The 22,767-nt window shown below is 32.7% G+C and overlaps 2 protein-coding genes across 3 annotated transcripts in view; one reads left to right on the plus strand and one right to left on the minus strand.

The window, feature by feature from the left end:
* Positions 1-8,324, minus strand: part of LOC144973854 (uncharacterized) — a 29,834-nt gene extending 21,510 nt beyond the window's left edge. Inside the window, exons 1-3 of the mRNA XM_078916745.1 lie at positions 8,066-8,324; positions 1,497-2,086; positions 7-89 (exon numbers count right to left, since the gene is read on the minus strand). Coding sequence (XP_078772871.1) covers positions 7-89; positions 1,497-1,926 — 513 coding nt within the window. The 5' untranslated portion in view covers positions 1,927-2,086; positions 8,066-8,324. The remainder of the gene's footprint in view (positions 1-6; positions 90-1,496; positions 2,087-8,065) is intronic.
* Positions 8,325-8,802: 478 nt separating this feature from the next.
* LOC144972393 (nucleolar protein 12-like) lies at positions 8,803-22,558 on the plus strand. 2 transcript variants are annotated; one of them, XM_078913530.1, is made up of 5 exons: positions 8,803-8,911; positions 15,893-15,998; positions 17,018-17,200; positions 19,118-19,218; positions 20,512-22,558. In XM_078913530.1, exons 1-5 carry the CDS (start codon positions 8,823-8,825, stop codon positions 20,645-20,647), a joined length of 615 nt encoding a protein of 204 aa, XP_078769656.1. In that variant the 5' UTR covers positions 8,803-8,822; the 3' UTR covers positions 20,648-22,558. The 2 variants fall into 2 exon arrangements, with proteins under 2 accessions (XP_078769656.1, XP_078769657.1); XM_078913531.1 differs by lacking the exon at positions 8,803-8,911 and adding an exon at positions 8,912-9,044.
* The last annotated feature ends 209 nt before the right edge of the window (positions 22,559-22,767 follow it).

Consider the following 22,767-nt stretch of genomic DNA (forward strand, 5'->3'; position numbering starts at 1 on the left):
ACCCACTTGTGGGATTAGCTCCACAGTGAACCCCATGGCAGAATCCAGCACGGCTGGCCCACTGGAGCTGAGGACCATCTTGTAATCCACTACAAGGATTAGAGAAATGAACGAAATGAATACAACAGTTTCCAAAAAGTACAAAATACCAAACACGAAATGTTTCAGGCTCAAAACCTTTCTTCAGCCAAAAATAAAAGAATAAAAAAGGTAATCCAGCACTTAAATTTCAGACAGAAGAAGTCTATAAAGATCTTGCGATGCTTTTAATTTCGACATCAGTACGAACGGCTTTCAATATGTTGCGTTCACCCCCCCCCCCCCCCCATCCCATAAACACATACATACACGGTAAATCGAGTGTTGAATAATATAAAAAATCCTATTCATTTTAATTAAAATTAACGTATTATTATTATTATTATTATTATTATTATTATTATTATTATTATTATTATTATTATTATTATTATTATTATTATTATTATTTTTATATTATTATTATTATTATTATTATTATTATTATCATTATTATTATTATTATTATTATTATTATTATTATAATATTATTGATTATTATATTATTATATCTATTTATTATTATTATTATTATTATTATTATATTATTATTTAATAATATATTTATTTATTTATATATTTAGTATTATTATTATTTACTTATTTATATAGCTATTATTATTATTATTATTATTATTATTATTATTATTATTATTATTATTATTATTATTATTATTATTTTATTTTTTATATTTATCATTATTGTTATCATTTATTTATTTATATATTTATCATTATTAATATTATCTATTTATTTATTTATTATTACTATTATAATAATATATTTTTTAAATTTATTTATTTATTTATTTATTTATTTTTTATTATTATTGTTGTTGTTGTAATTATTACAAAACTGACATCATCAGCAGCTGCATCGTTACCAGTACCATTAATATTATTAACATTATCATCATCAACAATCAGCTTTATTATTATTATTATTATTATTATTATTATTATTATTATTATTATTATTATTATTATTACCATTATTATTGTATTAAAATAACTTCAGCGTTTATGTGGAGCAATATCCACTAAACGTGCTCAAAGCGCTTTTCGTTACCATTATTATTACGTATGATTATTATTATTATTATTAGTAGTAGTAGTAGTAGTAGTAGTAGAAGTAGTAGTAGTAGTAGTAGTAGTAGTAGTAGTAGTAGTAGTAGTAGTAGTAGTAGTAGTAGTAGTAGTTGTAGTAGTAGTAGTAGTAGTAGTAGTAGTAGTAGTAGTAGTAGTAGTAGTAGTAGTAGTAGTAGTAGTAGTACTAGTAGTGTCACCATCAACATCATTATAATGATTGTTATAATCATTAGTAGAGCCCAGATGAACAGACACACTAAAATTCTAGCGGAGGGGATGCGACTTGATGTGGGATGAAAAAATTACCTAGGATATATAAAGATACTCACCATCCTGAGATGGTCGAAAAGTATGGAATGGCAATTTTGATGTCGTTGTTGTAGGAACATTGCTGGTGGTCGTGGTGGGTGTAGTAGTAGTGGTTGTGGTGCTGGTAGTGGTAGAAGTAGTAGTAGTAGTTGTAGTAGTAGTAGTGGTTGTGCTGTTGGTGGCTGTGCTGAGGCGGATGCCACTCTCAATAAAGGCCGGACTGACAGTGGCTTGCCTCACAGATTCCTGCACGGCAGCGACAAGACTTCCATCAAAAATGTCAGAACCCCCAGGCGCAAGTCCGTCATCAGATGCCACAAAGCCAGCTAGCAGCGATATGACCAATAGCAAAGCAGTCGCGTGAGAGATCCTCGTGGAGGCGACTGCAAAAATGGTCACACTATACCATAATGAGCTACCCGATAGGTGACAAGACCGATAACGCCTCATGGCTCACATACAGAAAATACTCGATCAACTGTCAGATAACAGAGGTAAATCGTCCTTTTGAAAACAGCTATTCCATACGAAGTTATTTCACTATTCATGAACTTGTCTCTGGATAGATCCTCTCTGTTGCACACATAGTGAGGCTCAATACTTTATCATTCTGGAAGACAGAGATACAGATGACAATTAAGATGGGTGATAATGAATTCAAATTAGAGGCTTTAGGCCAGATTACAAAACGCTTTGGCCGTATAACTGTATCAAGATAAGGACGAAACGATTATTTTTATTTAAAACGAAACAGGATGTCCAAACAGTCACAAAAAGAGCAATCCCTTCATGAGCAAAGGGAACGGTATTGACCGTAACGATTGCTTGAAATCTTTTAGATAGAATAATAGTCTCTCGACAAGTACTTCCTGTCATATCTAACAGATCCAGCCACCGAATAACTGACGAGTAGACAAGGTGGGGGGGGGGGGGGGGTTCAGAAAATAAAAATCGCCCCTGCATCTGGGATCAATACGGTTTGTCGTTTTAGTGAAAGTTTACTGAGCAAAATATATAAAAAAACTGTTCTATTGTAGAAGTGTAAGTTTTCTACCTAAAATCTAAACTAACCGACCCCCCCCCCCCCCTAAACAAAAAACACACAACACAATCCGACACAAAAAAGCAAATTGTCAATGTGAGTAAAAGTACCTGGCCAAAATGTTTATTTTAAAAAGCGTATTGGAGGTTAAGGCTTGTGAATGTTTTCAAGTGAAATAAATAAATAAACAAAAAAAAATAAATAAATAAAAAATACAAAAATAAAAAAAAAGAAAAAAAGAAAAAGAAAATCGAAATAAGTAATTAAATGAAAAGTAATAAATGTATTGTCTCTGAAGTTGTAAGTTTTCTGGCTAAAATGTAGAATTAAAAAAAAAAAAGGATTTTGCCGGTGCATGTCAGCAATGTTATATTCATTATCTAATTGTCGAAAAATATATTTTAAAAAAAACCAAAAAAAAAAACAAAAAAAAAACAACCCTCTCCAATCTAGAAAAAAAACAACCCATATGACTCACCAACATTGAGAAATAAACATATGACTTCGGTTATCGCTCGTTTAGTAGCATAATGTGCACGTAGCCATGAATCATACATCGATAATATGAAAAAAAAAGCACTTTAACCCTTTAACGACGATTCTGGATTTTTTTTTTAAAATCTCCCAACTATAATATTATATTTCCCTCTCGTTATATAGACAAATAACTATAACCGCAGATCTGACCGTTCAGACTCAGACTCAACACTGCAGGAATAGCGATAAGACTCGAGACTTCAAATAATTCCTTGTCACATCGTAGTCACTACTCGGAAAAAAATAACCCAAAACGTGCATCAATTTTTTTTTTTTCTTTGGACTAGAAAACTCGACTTTGAAATAGGCGATCGATTAAAATATCCTTCATCTTGACAAAAACTCTCAAACCTGGGACTTCATTGAAGACTTCGCGAAGTCCCAGGCTTGAGAGTTTTTGCCAAGATGAGGGTCATTTTAATCGATCGATATTTGAATGACGAGTTTTCTGGCCCAAGTCTTAAATATGTGGGGGTTTTTTTTCTTCCAGCTATATTATATATTGGCGAATACGAATAGGTTTGTAGCAAGGTGTACATATTTGCAGGACTGATAACCAAACGCAATTATGGGATTGATTTAACATTGTTGTAGAGGACAATATTTTGCGTTGGTATTTCCATTACAACAATGAGGCCACAACAATTTGGGTTATCAGACCTGCCAATAAGTAACCGTCAGATTAAATGGGGTAAATTGTTTGAGTTTGAGTTGGTTGGAGTAAACAAAAACCCGGTCTGTCAAGTCGTGTTAACGTTTATACAGCTTGCCTTTCAATCTGGGTTCTTTTCTTTTTTTTTTTTTTTTTTTTTTTTTCGCTTTGTTTTGTTTCTTTCATGGTTGTTTTTATTTTTTAGCTCGGAAAAAAAATGACCTCCTTACCGAGTGTACATATTATTTGAAGGAAAGCCATCACACAATGCAGAATAAGGAATAATTATTGAGAAAAAAAAATAATTTAAAAAGTTTGAGATAAATGTATAGGCTCTACTGTGGAGAATATAAAAACAATCAAAACAAAATAATAATAATAATGATGATGATAATAATCATAATAATATATAATATAATAATAATAATAATAATAATAATAATAATAATAATAATAATAATAATAATAATAATAATAATAATAATATAATAATAACAATAACAACAATAATAATAATAATAATAATAATAATAATAATAATAATAATAATAATAATAATAATAATAATAATAATAATAACTACAACAAAAATAAAATAAAATAAACAGATAAATATAAAAAAGGCCCGAGTCCTAAAAATTCATTTTACGTTTTAACGTTGAATCTGCAATTCCAAACTTGGGCACGTAGACACTATACCAGATGAGCCAAAAACGTCAAAGAAATGTCTGCTAACATTGTTGATTTACACAAGGAAAACAGATAGGCTTGAAAAACAGGAACCTCCTCCCCCCTGCCCTTCTTCCCAATACAAAATCCCTATCTGTTTCTCAAGATTCAATGATACGGTACAGAAAACAACACAGCAGACGTGATCTAGAGCGTATTATTTTTTCTTTTACTGTGTCGTAACCAAAATAATATGATAAAACATTGGATCATAGTATAGATAGGCTGTAAAACGAATCGAGGTGTCTGAAAATTGTGCACCTTCAGCGAAAAGGCTTTTATATACCATATCGGTTGTTCCTTTCTTTGTTTTAAAAAAAATTGTTTATGTTATTCACGAAGTTAAACAAGAATCACAATAGTTGTTAAAACTGACTAATTGAGAGAAGGTAAGTAGGCTAAAACCGAGACACATGGAATGACGAAGATTTCTACAAAGTGTGTGTCTCGACTTCTCTCAGCAAAGCAAAAGCAGAAACGGACAAACGTTTGCAAAAAACGTAAGGAATAATGACAGCTTGTTTCTAGAGACACAACTACGACCGGGAGGCAAAAATGCAGTCATCAAGACGGAGGGCACTCGAAGTCCAAAAAAAAAAAGGCTCCTCAAATAAAGAACACAATGAAATTTATTGTTTAATTGTTTTCTTTGACTGCAGAAGAACTGTTCATCGAGAATTTGAACCTAAAGGCCTATTTGTGAAGCAAAACCTTTAAACCGGAGTTTTGCCGCGTTTGAGATCATATTTTAGAATTAGAAGCCACAGTTTTGGGCATCGGGAAGATGGTTTTTACACAAATACACTGTACACGGACATGTTTGGCCTCAAAGGATATGAAAAACATTGGTCATCCTCCATCCTCTACGAGCCTAGCACATGTGACTTTTTTCTATTCCCGAAAGTTGAAACGACACTGTAAGGACATCGTTTTAAAAGCGTTGTAGATGTTCGATCAATGATCGAAAAGGGGATACGTCCACCTTGTTTGTCATCGTTTTTAAAAAAATTGAATCTTCCATTCAATTCATATTGTCAAAATTTTAAAGGAATAATTCCACTTTAAGCATTTTAATTTTACTTTTCTTTTACTGCGGCATTTGAAAATACGCTTGGTAAATTTTGAAACTGTTTCTCAAAATCACAGCCAATTTTTATTTGTATTATTATTAGTTTGTTCACTTTTTTTTTCATAAAATAAATGGCCACATGTACAGACTTGTATTTTACACCCTACCAATGACGTTATTTCCATAAAATGAAAAATGCGACACACGGACCAGTTCCCTAGAGAGCCTCAAATATATTGATAAAACTCACGTGAATGAGTTTTAAAAATGTTGATAATTATCGGTTAGTTGTCTCTTCATACTGCTCTCTCTCTCTCTCTCTCTCTCTCTCTCTCTCTCTCTCTCTCTCTGAGTGTGTGTGTTTGTGTGTGTGTGTGTGTGTGTTGATGTATGTAGGACGCCGCGACATTAAAGGGCATAATTTCGAGTATTCCAACATGCAGTAATCTCATTTATCTTCCCCAAACTTCACCTCACATACGCACTATCACATAAAACACACACACACACACACACACAAACACACACACACGGCGATTATAATGTGTTATAGGAATGAAAGACATTTGTTTAGTACAACTCCAGATTGAAAAATGAATAGAATCACTGACTCAGCAGATCATTTAAATGACAATTCAGGACTTGTGACTTCTGCAGTGCGAGACAGAAAGCTTTTGAAATCACCATTCCTTCTCAAATTAGTAATCTTATCTCTCTTAACTCCAGATTTGACCGATTTTCTCCATGAATCACTAATCCTACTCTGGAAAAAAAAACACGTATTAACAATTTTGGCAAGAAAACTCGACCCTCAAATATCGATAATATTAGTTGACCGATATTTGAAGGACGAATTTTCTGGTCAAAATTTAAAATGAGTGTTTATTCACAGTACGACAGAGCAATAACAACAGCAATGCGAATCGGACTATATTATTTTGAAGTATGTTTCACATTGCAGGGTGATAGCTGCACGATTGGTCGAAAATGGCACGATGTGTCAGATTTTAATAAATAATCGAAGCTTGCATGCAAAGACTTGGATAAGCCCACCCCTCCCCCCTTTCCCACCCAGACACAAATAAGCAATTTCCGTACTTATTTGATAAAGCCATATAAAGATACCAACTGATCAATCATCAAATGCTTGGAAACTGTGGCTGGAAAAGCAATGGCATATAAAATGTGCTGAAATTATCACATACACCTTTGGCAACGACACTGGCTATATAACCTAAAGGATCGAATGTGGCGAGAATTGTAATCTCGATGGCGGCAAAAAAAAAAAAAAAAAAAAAAAGAATAATAAATAATTACCAGGTGTATGGCGTACTTAAAAAAATATCAAACCCTCAATCAATCCCTATAATTTAAAAAACAAATAGCATTAAAAATTTATTTGTCACAATAATAATCAGACGAATTAAACAAACATACACAATTAAATGTGCATTTCCATGAATTCCTATTACTCAGCATGCTTTATTTACAGTGTTTAATCCCCCCCCCCCCTTCCAAACAAGCAATAGAGAACCAAATTTACATTCCATGCAGTAAAACTTGTTAAGTGTCCATAATAAAAACAACAACAATAATAATAATAATAATAATAATAATAATAATAATAATAATAATAATAATAATAATAATAATAGTAGTAGTAGTGGTAGTAGTAGTAGTAGTAGTAGTAGTAGTAGTAGTAGTAGTACTAGTAGTAGTAGTAGTAGTAGTAGTAGTAGTATAATATAATTAAATTACTAAATAATATAATAGAAATAATAATAATAATAATAATAAATATAATAATATAATAATAATAATAATAATAATAATAATAATAATATATAATAATAATAATAATAATAAATAGTAGTAGTAGTAGTAGTAGTAGTAGTAGTAGTAGTGGTAGTAGTATTATAAGTATATAATAATAGTAGTATTAGTAGTATAGTATAGTAGCACAAAAAATTTACAGCATATAGAATAATAAATAATAGTATATATAAAGTATAGTAATAGTAGTATAATATATATAATAGTAGTAGTTAGTAGTATAGTAAATTAGTAGGTAGTAGTAGTAGTAGTAGTAGGGTTGTTCTTGTAGTGTAGTGGTATCTAAGTAGTAGTATATGTAGTAGCGGTAGCAGAAGTAGCTTCTTTTTTTCTTCTACTTTAATTGTCAGTCACGTAGTTATTGTATGCATATTCAACCACTGATCTTCGACGGTGTTGAAAACAAAACAAACAACAACAATAACCCCAAATAAAACTAAAACTATATAAAAAAAGCGATGCTTAAAGCAATATTCTATAATTCTATACAAATGAAAAGGTCCAAGTCCTCAAGTCCTATTTTTTTGCTTTGTTATAAGAAAAAACAAAACAAAAACCACAACAACCAAAAAACAAAAAGCAAAAAAACAAAAAAAAAAAACAAAAAAAAAACAAAAAAAAAAAACAAAACAAACAAACAAAAAAAAAAGACAAAAAAAAAATAAATAAAAAAAATAAAAAAAACCCCTTTATAAAAAAATAAAAAATAAATCAAGGCACTCCTCACCTGTGTTCAATCGCCGTGCAGTCAAGAATTTAGTAAGAAAAATTGAGATATAAGAACCAATAGTCAGACACGCATATTTCATATATCCCCTTTGTACTCAACTAAATGAAAGCAACACAAGAAAAGCAATCCATTTCATTAATCCAACGAATACCAACTTTTCAAAAAGTTCCAGGACACGAAGACAATCAAAACTTTGTCCAATCTCCTGGCAGCAAAGGTGATAAATTTGTTTACGAAAAGATATGTCACATGGGTTGAAAACATTTTGATCACGTGCAAATCTATTTTAATCCGTAGTCTTTAAAAAGTTGAAACTGGAACTTTGCACAAACGGATCTAAGTAAAAAAAAAAAAATACAGATCGTGAATAAGTATCACAATAAATAGTTCTCCAAACTTTCTTCCAATTAAAATGTTTTTTCCCCCTAAATTTACACACAGACCGTTGGAGACTAAAATAGAAAATGAATGCCCATTTGATGTTTATCATGCCAAATCTCAAACCTTGCCATTGCATTTTGGCTTTTTTATGTTATCGTTATTGTTTTTGTGTTGCTCAGTTTTGTTGTGCTCAATTGTTTTGTTTCTTCCATTAATTACCTTATAGATCAATTAACAACAATTACATTCATTTTTATCAACTTTCACCAACACACTGTCAGGACAAGTGAAATCAACGGTCATTCCTTGCTTAGCAATTTTAAAAAATCTAATCTGGCATACACTCCGCCGCTCCATCTTTTTAGCTTTCAAAATGGCGGCGCCCTCGATGAAAAAACACGGGTCTAAAACTAAACCTAGAAAATCAAAAGTTATCTTGGAATTTGATGAGCATGCCAGGGCGTAAGAATTTTGTTTCATAACTGTTATCATAAAGAGTCATTGGTACAGCTCATGGACTCTGCTAAAACCAAGATGGCACTCTGTTTTAGAGCGATATGTGTTACCTGCTAGAGAGTAGAGTCAGAGTCGAGAGGTATCGCTCAGAATTAGGGACTTATAAAATATTCAAAATCTATCTCATAAGATCAAGCTCAGAATCACAATTCCAATGGTACCAGTTTCATGAAAATCGGATAAATAGTTAAAAAGTTATGTAAAATAACTGGGTGAAAAATGCGCCTTACTGCCTACTTATATTCCTTTGTAATTGTAATTTATTCTCGAACTTTGTGACCAAGAAACCGTTGATTTCGCACTCAAATTAGGTACTTTGGTAAAAAAATCAAATTGGATTGAGCTCAATGAAACCTATATCATTTTAAAGTGCTTTTCAACACGATTCTAATGATACCAAAATTGTGAAAATCAGATAAGCAGAAGAAAAGTTATGTTAGTTTAAAGGCTGAAAAATGGTCTTCTATTTGCCTTTGTTATTTACTGACGGACTTTGTGACCTGAAAAGTGTTGTATTTCCGGTAGTAACCACCATTTGGATTTCAAAACTGGTCTAAAATGGCCGCTAATATTTGGGTAAGGATTTTGCTGGTACGAATTTCATGGATGCGGTATACAACTTTGCCCTGAATTTAATTTTATATAAAAAATAAGATGTTAAATAAACGAGCCAGCATGAAATTTTGATTTACCAAGTTCTAATCTTAGGCAGTTTAGTGAGCAGCAGCAGTGGCAGTCAAATTTTGACCCAACTCGCCCATAGGAAAGTTGTGACTGGAAATTGCCGTTTGCGTTTTGGGGGGTTCAATTAAAGATGAATAACTCCGTTATACAGAGGAATATCGCAGATATTCTGGTATCATTATTTTCGTCTTTCAATTTCCTTTTAAATGGTGCCAATTAAGGAAAAATCCATAAATAATTCCAGAAGTTATATGAAGTTAAAATTTGGCAATTTTCAATTTCAAATGCATTTATTTTTTTATTTACCGCGTGTGTTTTTAAAATTTAAACGCTTGTTTTTAGAATAACATCTAAACTTTATTCATGCCAAATTTCAGGGCTCTATATCGATGCGCAGACACCTTTTAACTCTGCGCCGAAATGCCTTGTTTACATTATCTTCTCATCATGGCTGCCGGGCGATATCGATATTCATATCGATACTTTAAATTTAGTTATGTATTATGTTAAATTTAATCCATAATATTTTCAGTACTATTATTTACTATGTTTTTATTTTGAATACATACTTTCCAACTTTATTTATAGGCATTTTATAGTTTTTGTTTTAAAAGTTCGTATATTTCTTCTCTTTGTGAATTTCGATATTAATAATATCGATATTTAAAAAATACCAATTGCTTTAATTTAATTTAATTTTACTTTGCCATCAAGTCATCAAGTTTCTTTCCCATATGTTTAGGTATGTTTATCATTTGTATCCATATTTTAAAGGCCTTAGCCTTAATAATTATTATGGTAAGAAGTTCTATTAGTTTTGACACCCCCATACATTGAGAGAGAATGGGGGGGGGGGGGGGGGGGATAAAATTATATTAATTGTCAGTTCAAATGATGTAATAGCAATAAACCCAAAGTGGTTCAGCAGAATTTTTTAAAGTATTAAAAGCCAGAACTTTCCTTCTAATTATAATAGGGAATCTGTTTCAATTTATTTGAACTTTTTCAATCTACCATTTTATTTATATGCAATTAAATTGCCATAGGTAAAAATAAACTCATTGTGTCATTACACAACATGTTTATATCTTGTCATTTAAATACTCTCAAACCCTTTTTTATTCTCTATGTATTAATTAAAAGAGGGTAATTATTTGCAATTGTTTCAGTGAGATATTGGGGATAAATCCAAAAGTGATAGAGCAAATTCTTACGTCTAGCCGAGTTTTTGATTATGTAACATTTGCGTCATATTATGTAATAATGTGTTAATTTGAAATGTTTATCTTTCTCTTTATTAATGTAAATTCATTGTCCTCGATAAGACGAACATTTTGGTATACAATATATGATAAGAACTCCATATTGACTGTTTTAACCATTTTTTATTAACATCACGCGTTTTCGGTCACAACTTTGCAATGGTAATTTTGGGGTAAAAATCGGTCTGAAATTTCAGACTTTGAACTGCCGTAACTACATTTCTAATCAAGATAGAAACAAAATTCAAACTGTTTTGTAATCTGTGTTGCCAGCTCTTTCATATGACATTGGTTTCAAGTGTGTGAGGTACATTTAAAATTTCTATTAAACTCCCTACTAATCTTTTAATTATCCAAAGCTAAATTATACCCTATTTTATCCATAATCAAAAGTTATACTAAATTGTCATTGATTTTAAAATAAACTACACCAAACGATAGAGTAATTTCTCCTGAAGAAAATAAGACATCAATCATTAAAATCCATCCATAAACAAAAAATCTATGGAACTTTTTCTGAGACCCATCACTCAAAAGTCCAAAAAATCGGGTCACAGCCACTAGCCCATTTATCGGCTCCCTGCTGGAGGGCCAAATGGACGTTTACCAAAGTACCTACTCAAATGTCATTAACTTTTATAAGGTTAAAGTAAGCTCATTTATTTTTTTGCAGATGCCTTCAGAAAAGTAGTGAGCTTAAAAACAATGGACATTAATTATTTGTGGCGTTTTTATGCACCTCCGTTGGCGGTGATGGTAAATTAATGAAAATGTTGCTGCATACGTCCATAGTCCATGAGGTTTAAATAGTTTTAGATTGTAGTTTAGCACGCTGCTTAGTGATTACCTATGTACGTTTATACAATGATAATAAATTAAAGAATAATAACAATAATTTAAAAAATCAAAAGTAAAAAGAAACATGGCACACAAATACTGATCTCAAGTAAATAAATAATTTTAGAAAATTAAAATCGAAGTTTTTTAAAAACATGATAAAAAATTTTTGATAAAAAAAAAAAAAAAAAAAAAAATGATGTCTTTCTCTGTAAAGTGTAAAGTAAACTTTTTTTTTTTCAATGTCTACAATGGGAATCGAACCCAGTACTTTCAAGGTTTGAGTCTGACAGCTTGTCCACTGGGCTACGGAGCTATCTAACTGTTCATCAGATTTAATAAGGCCTTTCTAAAACATTATTTTTTCCTTCAATGCAACTTCTATTTTCTGGTTTTATATTTCGATTTTTTAAAATTATTATTATTTTTATATAAATTTATTAACTAAAACATCCTAAAGATGTCACAAATATAACTTTCGCTGTGTCCAAATACAGAAACACAATATCGCTGGTGAAATTGGGTGGGATGAGCGTGTGTGACGGAGGTGTATAAAAACAGTCCGTTAAGATACACCGTCAACGGAGGTGCATAAAAACACTACGTAAATTACTTTTGGACACCTCTTCGTAACAAAAGAGCAGATTACATAACATTAGTCTACATAACGCACTCCAACATCAAAGAAATTGGATTCACGATAACTTTGTCCCTATTTATGCTACAGTGATAAAATTGGTATCAAATTAAATGTCTAAAAGAGAAGCAGAATCTACAGAGGATAAATTTTAAGTTTCATTGAAAGAACAGGAGCTCAGTAGGAAAAAATGGCTATACTATATATAACGCAAAACAATGCCATTCGAAATGCTGAAAATATAATTTTGTAATCTTAAGCACACTACCCAAGCAGGTATAATATAAGAATATCAAGATAAATTCTATGGCAGCAAATAGAAGATAGTTTATAGGTTCTGCTTTTACTTTCTGTGATATAGTGTATTATACTGGCTTTGATTGATCGTTAGACAATGTCTGGAGTTCGAATCCATCTGATAAACACCTTCACCCTGGCAACTGGCTTTTTACACAAATCTAGAGAATAATTCAGAAGCCCCCTTAGTGCCACACGTGGTTGTCTATATCCAAATATATTGGTACTGTACAGCACCGTTGATTAAGAAAGTCAAGCAATGGTGAGGGTGATCATAGACTAAATGGGTGACATCATTTACAAAACGTGCGTGTCCTTGGATGAGGTCCATACACTTCTGTAAATAAGAGCCTGGCCATAGGCAGCATGCAATAGACTTTATAAAAGTGTTTGAGCAAAACGTACGCCTAACAGATGACTTATTTATGAGATATGAATAAGGGTTGATATGGCCTGTTGAGGGGAAAAAGCAGAACGTATAGCACATCAAGCAAAGTGAATTCATGAAAATGTGCTATATAATTGTGTAAAATACAAAAAATTTATTTCAATCTCCGTTGTTATTTTTTAAAATTTCTAATTGTATTTTTTTCATATTTATATTTATATATATTTTATGTGTATTGTATTATTCATCAGAAGAAAAAGTCATTGTTAACTATGGCAAATTAAATTGTGAGCCATAATATGTACATAGCATTATCAAAATCTTTATTATCATCATCATAATTTGTTAATTTATTATTATTATTAGTACTGTTAATTTCATCATAATCACTTTGACAAATCTTGCTTTTACTTTAATGTATAATCATGGAAATTAGTCCTCAATATTAAGGTCAAAGTTTTGTTCTGCTAAAAAAAGACATCAATTATGGATCCACTAAACAGTTTGTCAAACTCTTCCTCTGTTTGTAATAATTTTCAAGTTAAGCCAGGAGAGAGAGAGAGAGAAGGAAGGAGGTGAAGTTGGAGGGAGAACAAGAGAAAAAGACTGACTGAAGGAGGAAGAACAGTGGAGAAAGACGAAGGTGGTGAATTAGATTGGGGGGAGGGGGGGGAGGGGGGTAGGTAAGAGAGGGGAACGGAGACGGAGAAGAAAGAGGAGATGAGTGGGAAGGGGGAGGAATGAAGGAATGGAGAAGAGAGAATAAAAGTGAAAGGGAGATGAGATAGCCAGAAGAAAGGAAAAGAGGAGGACTGGAAGAGAGAGAGCAGAAGGAAGGAAAAGAGAGGAAATGGATGAGAGAGAGAGAGAGGACTGAGGGCTATTTATAGAAATAAATTACAAAGAGAAAGAGAGATTTTACCCATTTCCGGGTAAAAGCTCCCGTAAATTCAAAATGGCTGCTGCTGAAATAAGGGTACCCGTTTTAACGCATCTCAAAAGCAACTTTACGCATCGAGTTAAGACCTGAATTGGGTCTTATTTAAAGATTAATGCAAACCTTGTACTAATAAAAATCTCATGTGTACTTTTTTTTAGCTCTTAGCAAAAAGCCGCTATTTTTTACATAACAAAAAGAGAGAGAAAACTTGTTTGGAATTCAACTAAAATGATACCACTCAATAAATAAATTATTCCTGCGCAAAATGAGGCCTAAAATATCAAAATTGATGCACAAATGAAAGAGCAATCTAATTTTTACTGGAGGTCACAAAAAAGCAGCCTCAAAATCTGGTTGCAAGATTGACGCGATAACTGAGGCTATCGGGTAAGCGCTGAATTGGGAGATATCGAAGTGCCTATCAGAATCAGAACTGAGACTCAGAATCAGAAAATTTCCCATTATTTGTTGACCGATCGCATTGACTTTGTTCACCATGTGACAACATCTAATCAGAATCAATCATAATGATAAAACATGGTAAAAGCGTAGCCCCCTACTGATGAAAATATTACTGACAAATTAATGAAAGTAAAGGAATTGGAAGTGTCTATCCTGGGAGAGACCAAAATCTTTGTCTCCCTAGCAGCCAAAACTAAAACGAGTCATTTTGGCTAGGACCAGGGTGGCCAAGATTTTGGCTTCCCGGGATAAAACCGTATTATCGCGTATGAAATTGATTCTTTCTGTTGAAGGGGCGATTTTTTTTTCTTCTTCATTTATTGCTCGATTGTAACATGATTGTTTGTTTTTGTAGCTGGTCTTTTATTTTTCTTCTTTTAAGCCTTGTAACTTGTAATAATATTGTAAACATGCGCCCTCCCCCTCCCCCCTCCAAATAAGTCAGAAGAGAGATCATTTGTTATCAGCTGTCCAACACAATAATTTAGTTTTCTTTTTCTTTCTTTTTCATTTTCACTTTTAAAAAAATAATATTCTTCAATTTATGCTAGGGAGATCATGTTTTTGTCTTCCAACGTTAATAACTGTATTTTCATTTATGTTTCTTTATGTTGTGGAGTTTTTTTGGGTTTTTGTTTGTTTTTTTTGTTCTTTATTGTTTCGTTTTGGTTCCATAACCAAAATGGCTCATTTTAGTTCCTCCAAAATGGCTTGTTTTGGCTTAGGAGACCAAGAGTTTGGCTTCCTGGCCAACCAACCGTATTTTCATTTATGGGGCTATTTCTTTATGTTGAAGAGGTGATTATTTATTCTTGTTTTAAACTGTCAAAAACATAAATTATGATCGGACTTGAATAAAATATTCATGTGGTTTTCGTGAATTCTATTCTTTTTGTCAACAATTTAGATTTTTTAAAAACAAGCAATACTTTGGTCATCACACAACCCTCATTAAATCAAATTGGTACAAATAGGGATAAGATGTTTGTCTTTTAGATAGACTTGGTTCAAATTTTATATCAATAATATGTCAGGTTTTTCGCTTTTGTAAAGTTTTAAGACAGGATTTTTCTACCTTTAACGCCCATTTTAAAATTTTGAAGTGCTATAGGAATGAAGCTGAAACCTTCCTCTGTAAGTTGATACCAAGTTTAGCTGTATATTTTTTAATGGCAGAGATATTAATGGTTGAATGACTCGGTTTAAAAATAGTCCTTTTCTCGAGACGTGATGCAAAATATATAGGTTTTATTTTTTCTGCTACAAAAATGACGTCTATTGTGTGGTACCTAATGTCATGGCTATTCAACTTTTGACTTTGTGAAAATCGGAAGATATGATGTCAGACTTGAGTAAAATTGAAAGTCACTGGCTGAATATTATATAAAGGTAATTTGAGATCTGATCTTTTTTTTTACAGGGAATATTTGAAAGGATTTCACAAGAGAAAGTTACAAAGAAAACAAGTAGCAAGAGACAAGAAAGAAAAATTTCTTCAGGGTGAAAAGAAAGCAATTCGCCAAAAAGTGAGTCCATCCTATTCATTCATATTAAAAACAATGATTTCAGGAATCAGCTCTGAGTGCAAAATGTATTGATTTTAAAAAGAGGAAAATATAATTATTTTAAAGGCAACAGTTAATGGGGAGCTAGATGGATATTTATCCTTTTTTTATTATTTAAGGGTATTACCGATTGATGAAGATAAGCCTTGCACAAAATACTTTCATATGGTCTTGACAAGAAAAATGTTCAAACTTTGTTGTTTTTAGCAAAGGGCATCCCTGGTATTATTTCCTTCTCAATCCTCCTCCCAATATGTCAGTTATTGATACATGTTGCTTTTTCTTGATTGGGAGCTTTTGTTTTTTTCTAGCCCTCTCCTTGAGTATTATATTTATATAATGAGCAGGAGACTGTCAAATTGTTTTTCTAATCATGAGAAAGCATTTGTTTCCCTTGTAAATCATCTCTCTATTGTATTGTACATTATCTTTTTTTTAATTATAAGATAAAATATTTAAACTCTTTGAGTTTAACCATTTTGGACGGCATCTTATTCCTGTTTCTAGGTTAGACATAACATAGAATTGGCCTTTAATTTTTTTTTTTTGGCCAATTGGATACAGAACGTGACATCTCTATGTAGGTAGAACCTTTTGAATTAAAAAAAAACAAAACAACAAAGATTATTCTATTACCCATACATCGTGTGTAATTTTGTAATAAGTATACATCCATGTCTTTGTGTTTCCAATTTGCTTGCATTAATACATTGAATCCTTTTGGGTTAGGGGTGTCATTATTTCCACCATAGTTTTGTGCGCAGTGGACAGGAATTGGGCACAGTACGCCTTGGATTTATTGAACTAGCTTGGTCCAAGTGTGGGTCTGAGATTAGTTTGTTCAATTAAAGATAAATTTGCTTTTCATACGATATTATCCAGTTTTCCTCTGTTTTTCTCAGAAATTTCCAATCATGTTTCATATGCTTGATCATAGTGCTAAATAATTTGATATGATTTATTATAATTTAACTTTTCAGATTAAGGAGCTAAAGTCTTCAACAACTTTTATGAGCAAGTCTTACACGCCCATTCCTGAAATAGAGCAGTTGGCTAAGCCAGAAGTGTTTGACATGCCTGATCATACAGTCACCATCACCAACATAGGGGAAGTGGATTTTGTTGGAAAAACTGGCCTCAGACTTGGGCAGAATACAGGAAATGTGAGGGTTTTGAAGTTGTGTGGATTTTATAATTTTATACAGTGGCGATCATGAAATGTCACTGTCTAAGTGCCCACTTTTAAAGCTGATTTTTAAACGAAATTTCTGTTGTAAGCAATAATAATGTAAAAGCAATTTTATCGACATGCAACATGATTACAGATACTCAGAAGCTCCTACCTCTCTGTTTTTCACAGAATCATTCTCCATAATTGATCGACGTTCCGCTATTCCATCTTCAAGGTGAAACTTCTACGTTTCAATTGAAGGAATTAAAAAAACAAACATATCTAGTAAAAACATCTGGGTGAATACGCCTGAGCACTACCTGGACGAGAATGCAGATTATTCCAAGTTTATGTTTTCCAATGCCATGATGACTCATGGCATGTGTATAGTGAGAGTGTCTGTGCTTGTGCAGTGTAAGTGGAGCATAGATTAAGGAAGAGAGGTTGAAGCCAGTCTCGCATTTTTATTGACACACAATCAGTCAGAGAGAAAAATAGGGTACACTTTCTCTGGCAATTCCAAAGCTCTTGCGCAATCTTAAATGAGTGTGTGTTTATCTGCCAGTCAGCCTACATACTGGCTAGTTTCTCCCCCACCACTACTGATTTGATTGTGAATACACCATTGTGCAATGAATGGCACTATGAGACCCGCTTGAGCATACAAATACACATACATACCCAAACACACACAGACTCACACATACAAAAAATATTGTGCGGCTATGTGGTCTAGTTGTATGACACTCGCTTTCGGATCGGAGGGTCCTGGGTTCGAGCCTCGTTCTCTGTGCATAGTTGAGTCCTTGGAAAAGGCTCTTTACTCACATTCTCTCACCGTACTCAGGTGTAAAATGAGTACCTGGCCGTTTACAGCGTTGTCTTTGTCCGAACAATTGTAATATCGCCTAACAGGCATTATGTCCCCTCTTACATGTTAAATGTTGCTGTTGACCAGGGACCCCTTGTAAAGCGCTTTGAGCACGTTTTATGGATATTGCTCTATATAAAAGCTCAAGTTTTTTTTTTTTTTTTTTTTACAAAAACACATACACCCATGCATTCATCCGACCATCATCGCGGTTTTATCTCTATTCTTTCACTATCATTTCTTGGCATAATTTCCAAGTAGACACACTGTTTTTACTCTCTGACAAGTTGATATTTTATCATTTTTCATTTCATTGTTACATATTGTAAAATGATAATGGATAAACTCAACTTTGCTTTAGTCAACAATTTTTCTCAGTCCTACGGTGTTGACTTTATCCGGTTTGCACTGTAGTAAAAAGCTATATTATTTCTCAAGTGTAGGATTGGAGTGCTTATAGTACATCTGTATATATGTTATTAAAGTGATCCACACTACACTTTTTCATTTCTTTTAAAGCGATTAGAGCGAAGATAGTGGTGGGAGTCACACAATTATTTTCTTTAATTAAGATTCTTAAAAGAAAATACACAAGACTTTTGTTTGCTGTTTGTGGCAGGCCTCTGAATGTCATTGCCCAGGCTTGCAAACCAGTATGAAATTTTTAAAATATTTTTAAAGTTTGGACAAAATGTGCAAATAAATGAATTTTTAAAGGATTATTTTAAAAAACATGAAACTTTGCAAACAGTTGCATCAGCTATTGGAGTTGTTTGGTTTTCACATATTGCACACCTAAGGGATGAGGGATGAAGCATTTTGAATAATAGGTCAGGCCTTGAGCTGTGAACTAACATTCATGCTCTCCTGCCCTTTGCTCACTTGATCCATCTCATAAGATATGACTTTTGTTGTTAAACTACCATCTTGCTCTTTGAAGTCGTACAACGGCTATTGATTGGCTGATCTGTATCATCGTTATTATCACGTCATCATCATCAATTAGCACCTGCTTTTACTCATAAACTTTCTCCTTAGATACCATCAAGCACAGAAAATGAGGAGACGGATGAGAAAGAATCTTCTCAAGCCCAACCCCAGGCAGACACCAAAACTAAAAACAAATCACTTCTTCGACAGTAAGTTTTCAATATAAAATTATAGATAATGCAAAATAAAAAGGATCTCCCCATGGGATCAAATTTTTGACTGCAAACGCTTTAGAAATAATGACAGTCTGAGTCGTTATAGCTGAATACACTTTGGAATATAGGCTACAGCTTTTGTTTTTAAAGCTGAATCAAAGTCGTAAAAATGGAAAACCGTGTCTCTCATGATTATGAGTGCATCATTGGCTCAGCGGAATGGTGACAATGATTGCAAAACTCGTGCTCTTTGTACACACAATATCTCATTCAACTCAGTTGTGAATTAGTCAGAACTTAGCAGCAGCTTCGATTGGTCTCATACTACTATATTATGTTGAAAGGTTACACCATTAATCAAAACATGAATTTCATTGATGTCATATTTAACACACCAAAACTCTCATGCAGACATAAATAGACAATGGAAGAAGTTTGAGAGACAATGTCTTCTATTTTCAACAAGTGAGAATGTTTTAGGCTACCGTCCGTCTGTTTCTTGACTTAAACTCATGCTTTGAAACATATTTACTTCTTTTGAATAATTGATGATAGTTTCGTCTGGATTAATATATAAAAATGCTATAATTTATTAACAATAGTCTATATGTTTTAGGAATACCAATAAAGAGAATTGGGGCATTGCTTTTATCATTGAATGTGCTCTTACTAATTCAAATAAGTTAAGATGGAATTCATGCATATAGGCTTATACAAATGTTTCAGTGGAAATTCCAATTTAATGGAAAAATATACAAGTAAGCATTTTGCTTATTGTTTACAGTAGGTATGCTCGGGGATATCAACTTGTCAATTGTGAGATTTCACTCTCTTTTGAGGGTTTGTAGATATAAGGTTGCCAATTTTCCGTATATTTACAGAATTCAGTATGTTATAAGCCCTCTCATTGTGTTTTCCAATCCCCTGCTAAACAAACAAAAGTAATTAAATATAATGTCTTTTTACTGGAGGTTAATACTCAGGAAAGTGGTCTGACTATGAGTTTGCGTGAAAGTTCAGTAAATTTTTGACTCCTGAACTGGCAACCCTTTAGAAAGTCACCAACCTTGTGAATGAAAGGTTGTGGATTCACTTTTCAATGGAGACACTGAGATTTTTTCAGAGTTTAAGATGCTTTGAAGTATTTTTTAAGTCGGCGGCAAGGTTGTTTTCATTCATGTTGACTGCAATAGAGTTAAAATGGTAATAGCGCATATTCAGTTATATTATTTTTGTTTTTTAAAAGAGCTTCAAAGATCAATTTTTATTTTTAATTCTCTCCAATAGGTTAGCCAACTGCAGCAACCAATTATCTTTGGAGAAGTCACGGAAGGCTAACAGAAAAAGAGATGCAGAAAGGAAACACAAAGATAAAAAAGTCTTAAAGAAGAAAAACAAACTGAAGAAGGGAAAGAAAAAATGATTTTCTTTTTTTTTTTTCTTATTTTAATTTGCATTTTGTTCTTATTTATTATTTTTTTTTTTCTTGTAAAATATTGTTTCTTTTAGTTATGATTAGTGATAGGGCTTTAAAAAAAAAATCAGATTGGAGTGTGTAGGCTGTATGCTGATATTATGAATGTTAAATAAAGTAAGATAATTGTATGGTTACAAGGGCTGTCCCAGAATTAAGGTAATGCCGTAGCTCTGAATGTGTTGAGGAAATTTAATGAAACTTTCTTCACAGCTTATGTACATACCGTTTGTCTACTTGTCTATGTGATTGTTATGCTGATCAATGCATTTCATTTACCGCAACAAATAACAATGTGAAATTGAATGTAAACTTCAATTTAATATACGAAAACAGATAAAATGGATGTTTTGGGTTTCCTCTTTATCAACAAAACAGGATGAATGAGACACTACTGACGTCGTGATAATGTGGTAGTGGCATTGTTAAGATGAATAAACAAAAACATTGATTTGCAGGAAGTGGTATGTCCATATTATCTGTTTTCGTATATTAAATTGAAGCTTACATTCAATTTCACATTGTTATTTATTTCTTCGAGCTTCAAGCAGCACCATTTACATTACTTTACCGCAACAGAAGGACAAATTTACCCTTCCTCTAAAAATTGATGTCAAGACTTTTGAGCCAATTTCAACATCTGATATCAGTTCATCGTCGTCCTCGATCTACTTTTCAGTCAAGTGGTGCTATTGAGTTCGAAACAGATCAAAGTCGGTTGATACTTGTTCAGGGCTCACAGCAGTCAGAAAGCTGTACTTTAATCTGTATACTTACTGCATGTCTATGGTCATTTAGCAGTGCCAGATGTGGTACTCATGATGGGCTATGGAGGGGAAACGAAACTCCTAAGTCAGTGAACATTCTTGTTATTATAAGACTATGCATTTGATAATTACTCAGTTATTTTTAACCAATGCATGTATCTGACTGCATGCTGCTAGTGCGATGTCAGAAAAGTTAAATGATTATCTTAAGAGTTAAAGAAGAGAAGATATACCTAGAGCGATAGAGTCGGATCATATTTTGATCTAAATAAAGCTAAATTCATATGATTATTCATTTAATTATTGTTAATGAAGCAGTAGGGTTATTTCTCCCCCCCCCCCCCCCCCCCCCCCCCCCCCAGCAAATTCAGCTAAAACTATTACTGAAATTGCTTTCTTTGAATTTTTTTCTGGGATGCAGTATTTAATCCAAAAATGCAGGATGAGTTGTTATAATTTAATATCGTCACATCAATTCTCCGACCAAATATGTATGTCCAATATTAAATCCTGTTTTCATTGGCAATATATATATTATCCTTCTTTTCTAAAAAGATGTATATGAGTTGAATTGCTAAAGAATCCATGATTTTTATGATTTTGTTACACAAGGGGGGCAGCGTGGCTCAATGGTATGATCGTTGCTTCGTACCTGAAATGTACAGAGTTCGATCACCGGCTACTGCGTTGTGTGGTTTGAGCAAGTCACCTCGCCCTAGCTCAATTTATGGCACTGCACTGTGGCTTTAATTTCCAGTTTACAAAGTTTAGAAACAACAAGTGGTTCATGAGCTATGGCGTTACTTACCTTAATTCTGGGACAGCCTTCGTATATAGGGCAACCATACACTTGTCACTTATATAAACATTTTTTAGATCGATATTAAAGGTTAATTTTTGTCATTTAAAAAAAATGGTAGTCTTGTACATCAATGTATTCTTTTAGCTTGTTTGGTTACTATCAAAGTACAATTTTAAATAAAAATATTAAATTTACTTTAATGGAAAAATGACACATTCTATAATCTCCGAGCCTTGTTTGCTGAATTTCAATGTAATAAATATAAATTTGTTCTAATGATCTTCAACACCACATAGATGTTTGTTTTGGGTTTTTTTTCCATCCTATCATTAAGCTTGTTTTTGTTGGGTTTTTTTTTGGGGGGGGGGGTACATACTGTGTCTTCTATCCCCTTATATCTGTTTTCCAACATGCTTTCTGTCTTTGTCTTGGAATGAGATTACTTGGTTTTGTCCTGGTCCTGGCCAGATGCCCTGGCTGAGAGGGAAACAGTCGAATGT

Source organism: Berghia stephanieae, chromosome 5, assembly GCF_034508935.2.
Source record: "Berghia stephanieae isolate SIO BIC M18660-M18661 chromosome 5, UCSD_Bste_1.3, whole genome shotgun sequence".
Lineage (NCBI taxonomy): Eukaryota > Metazoa > Mollusca > Gastropoda > Nudibranchia > Aeolidiidae > Berghia > Berghia stephanieae.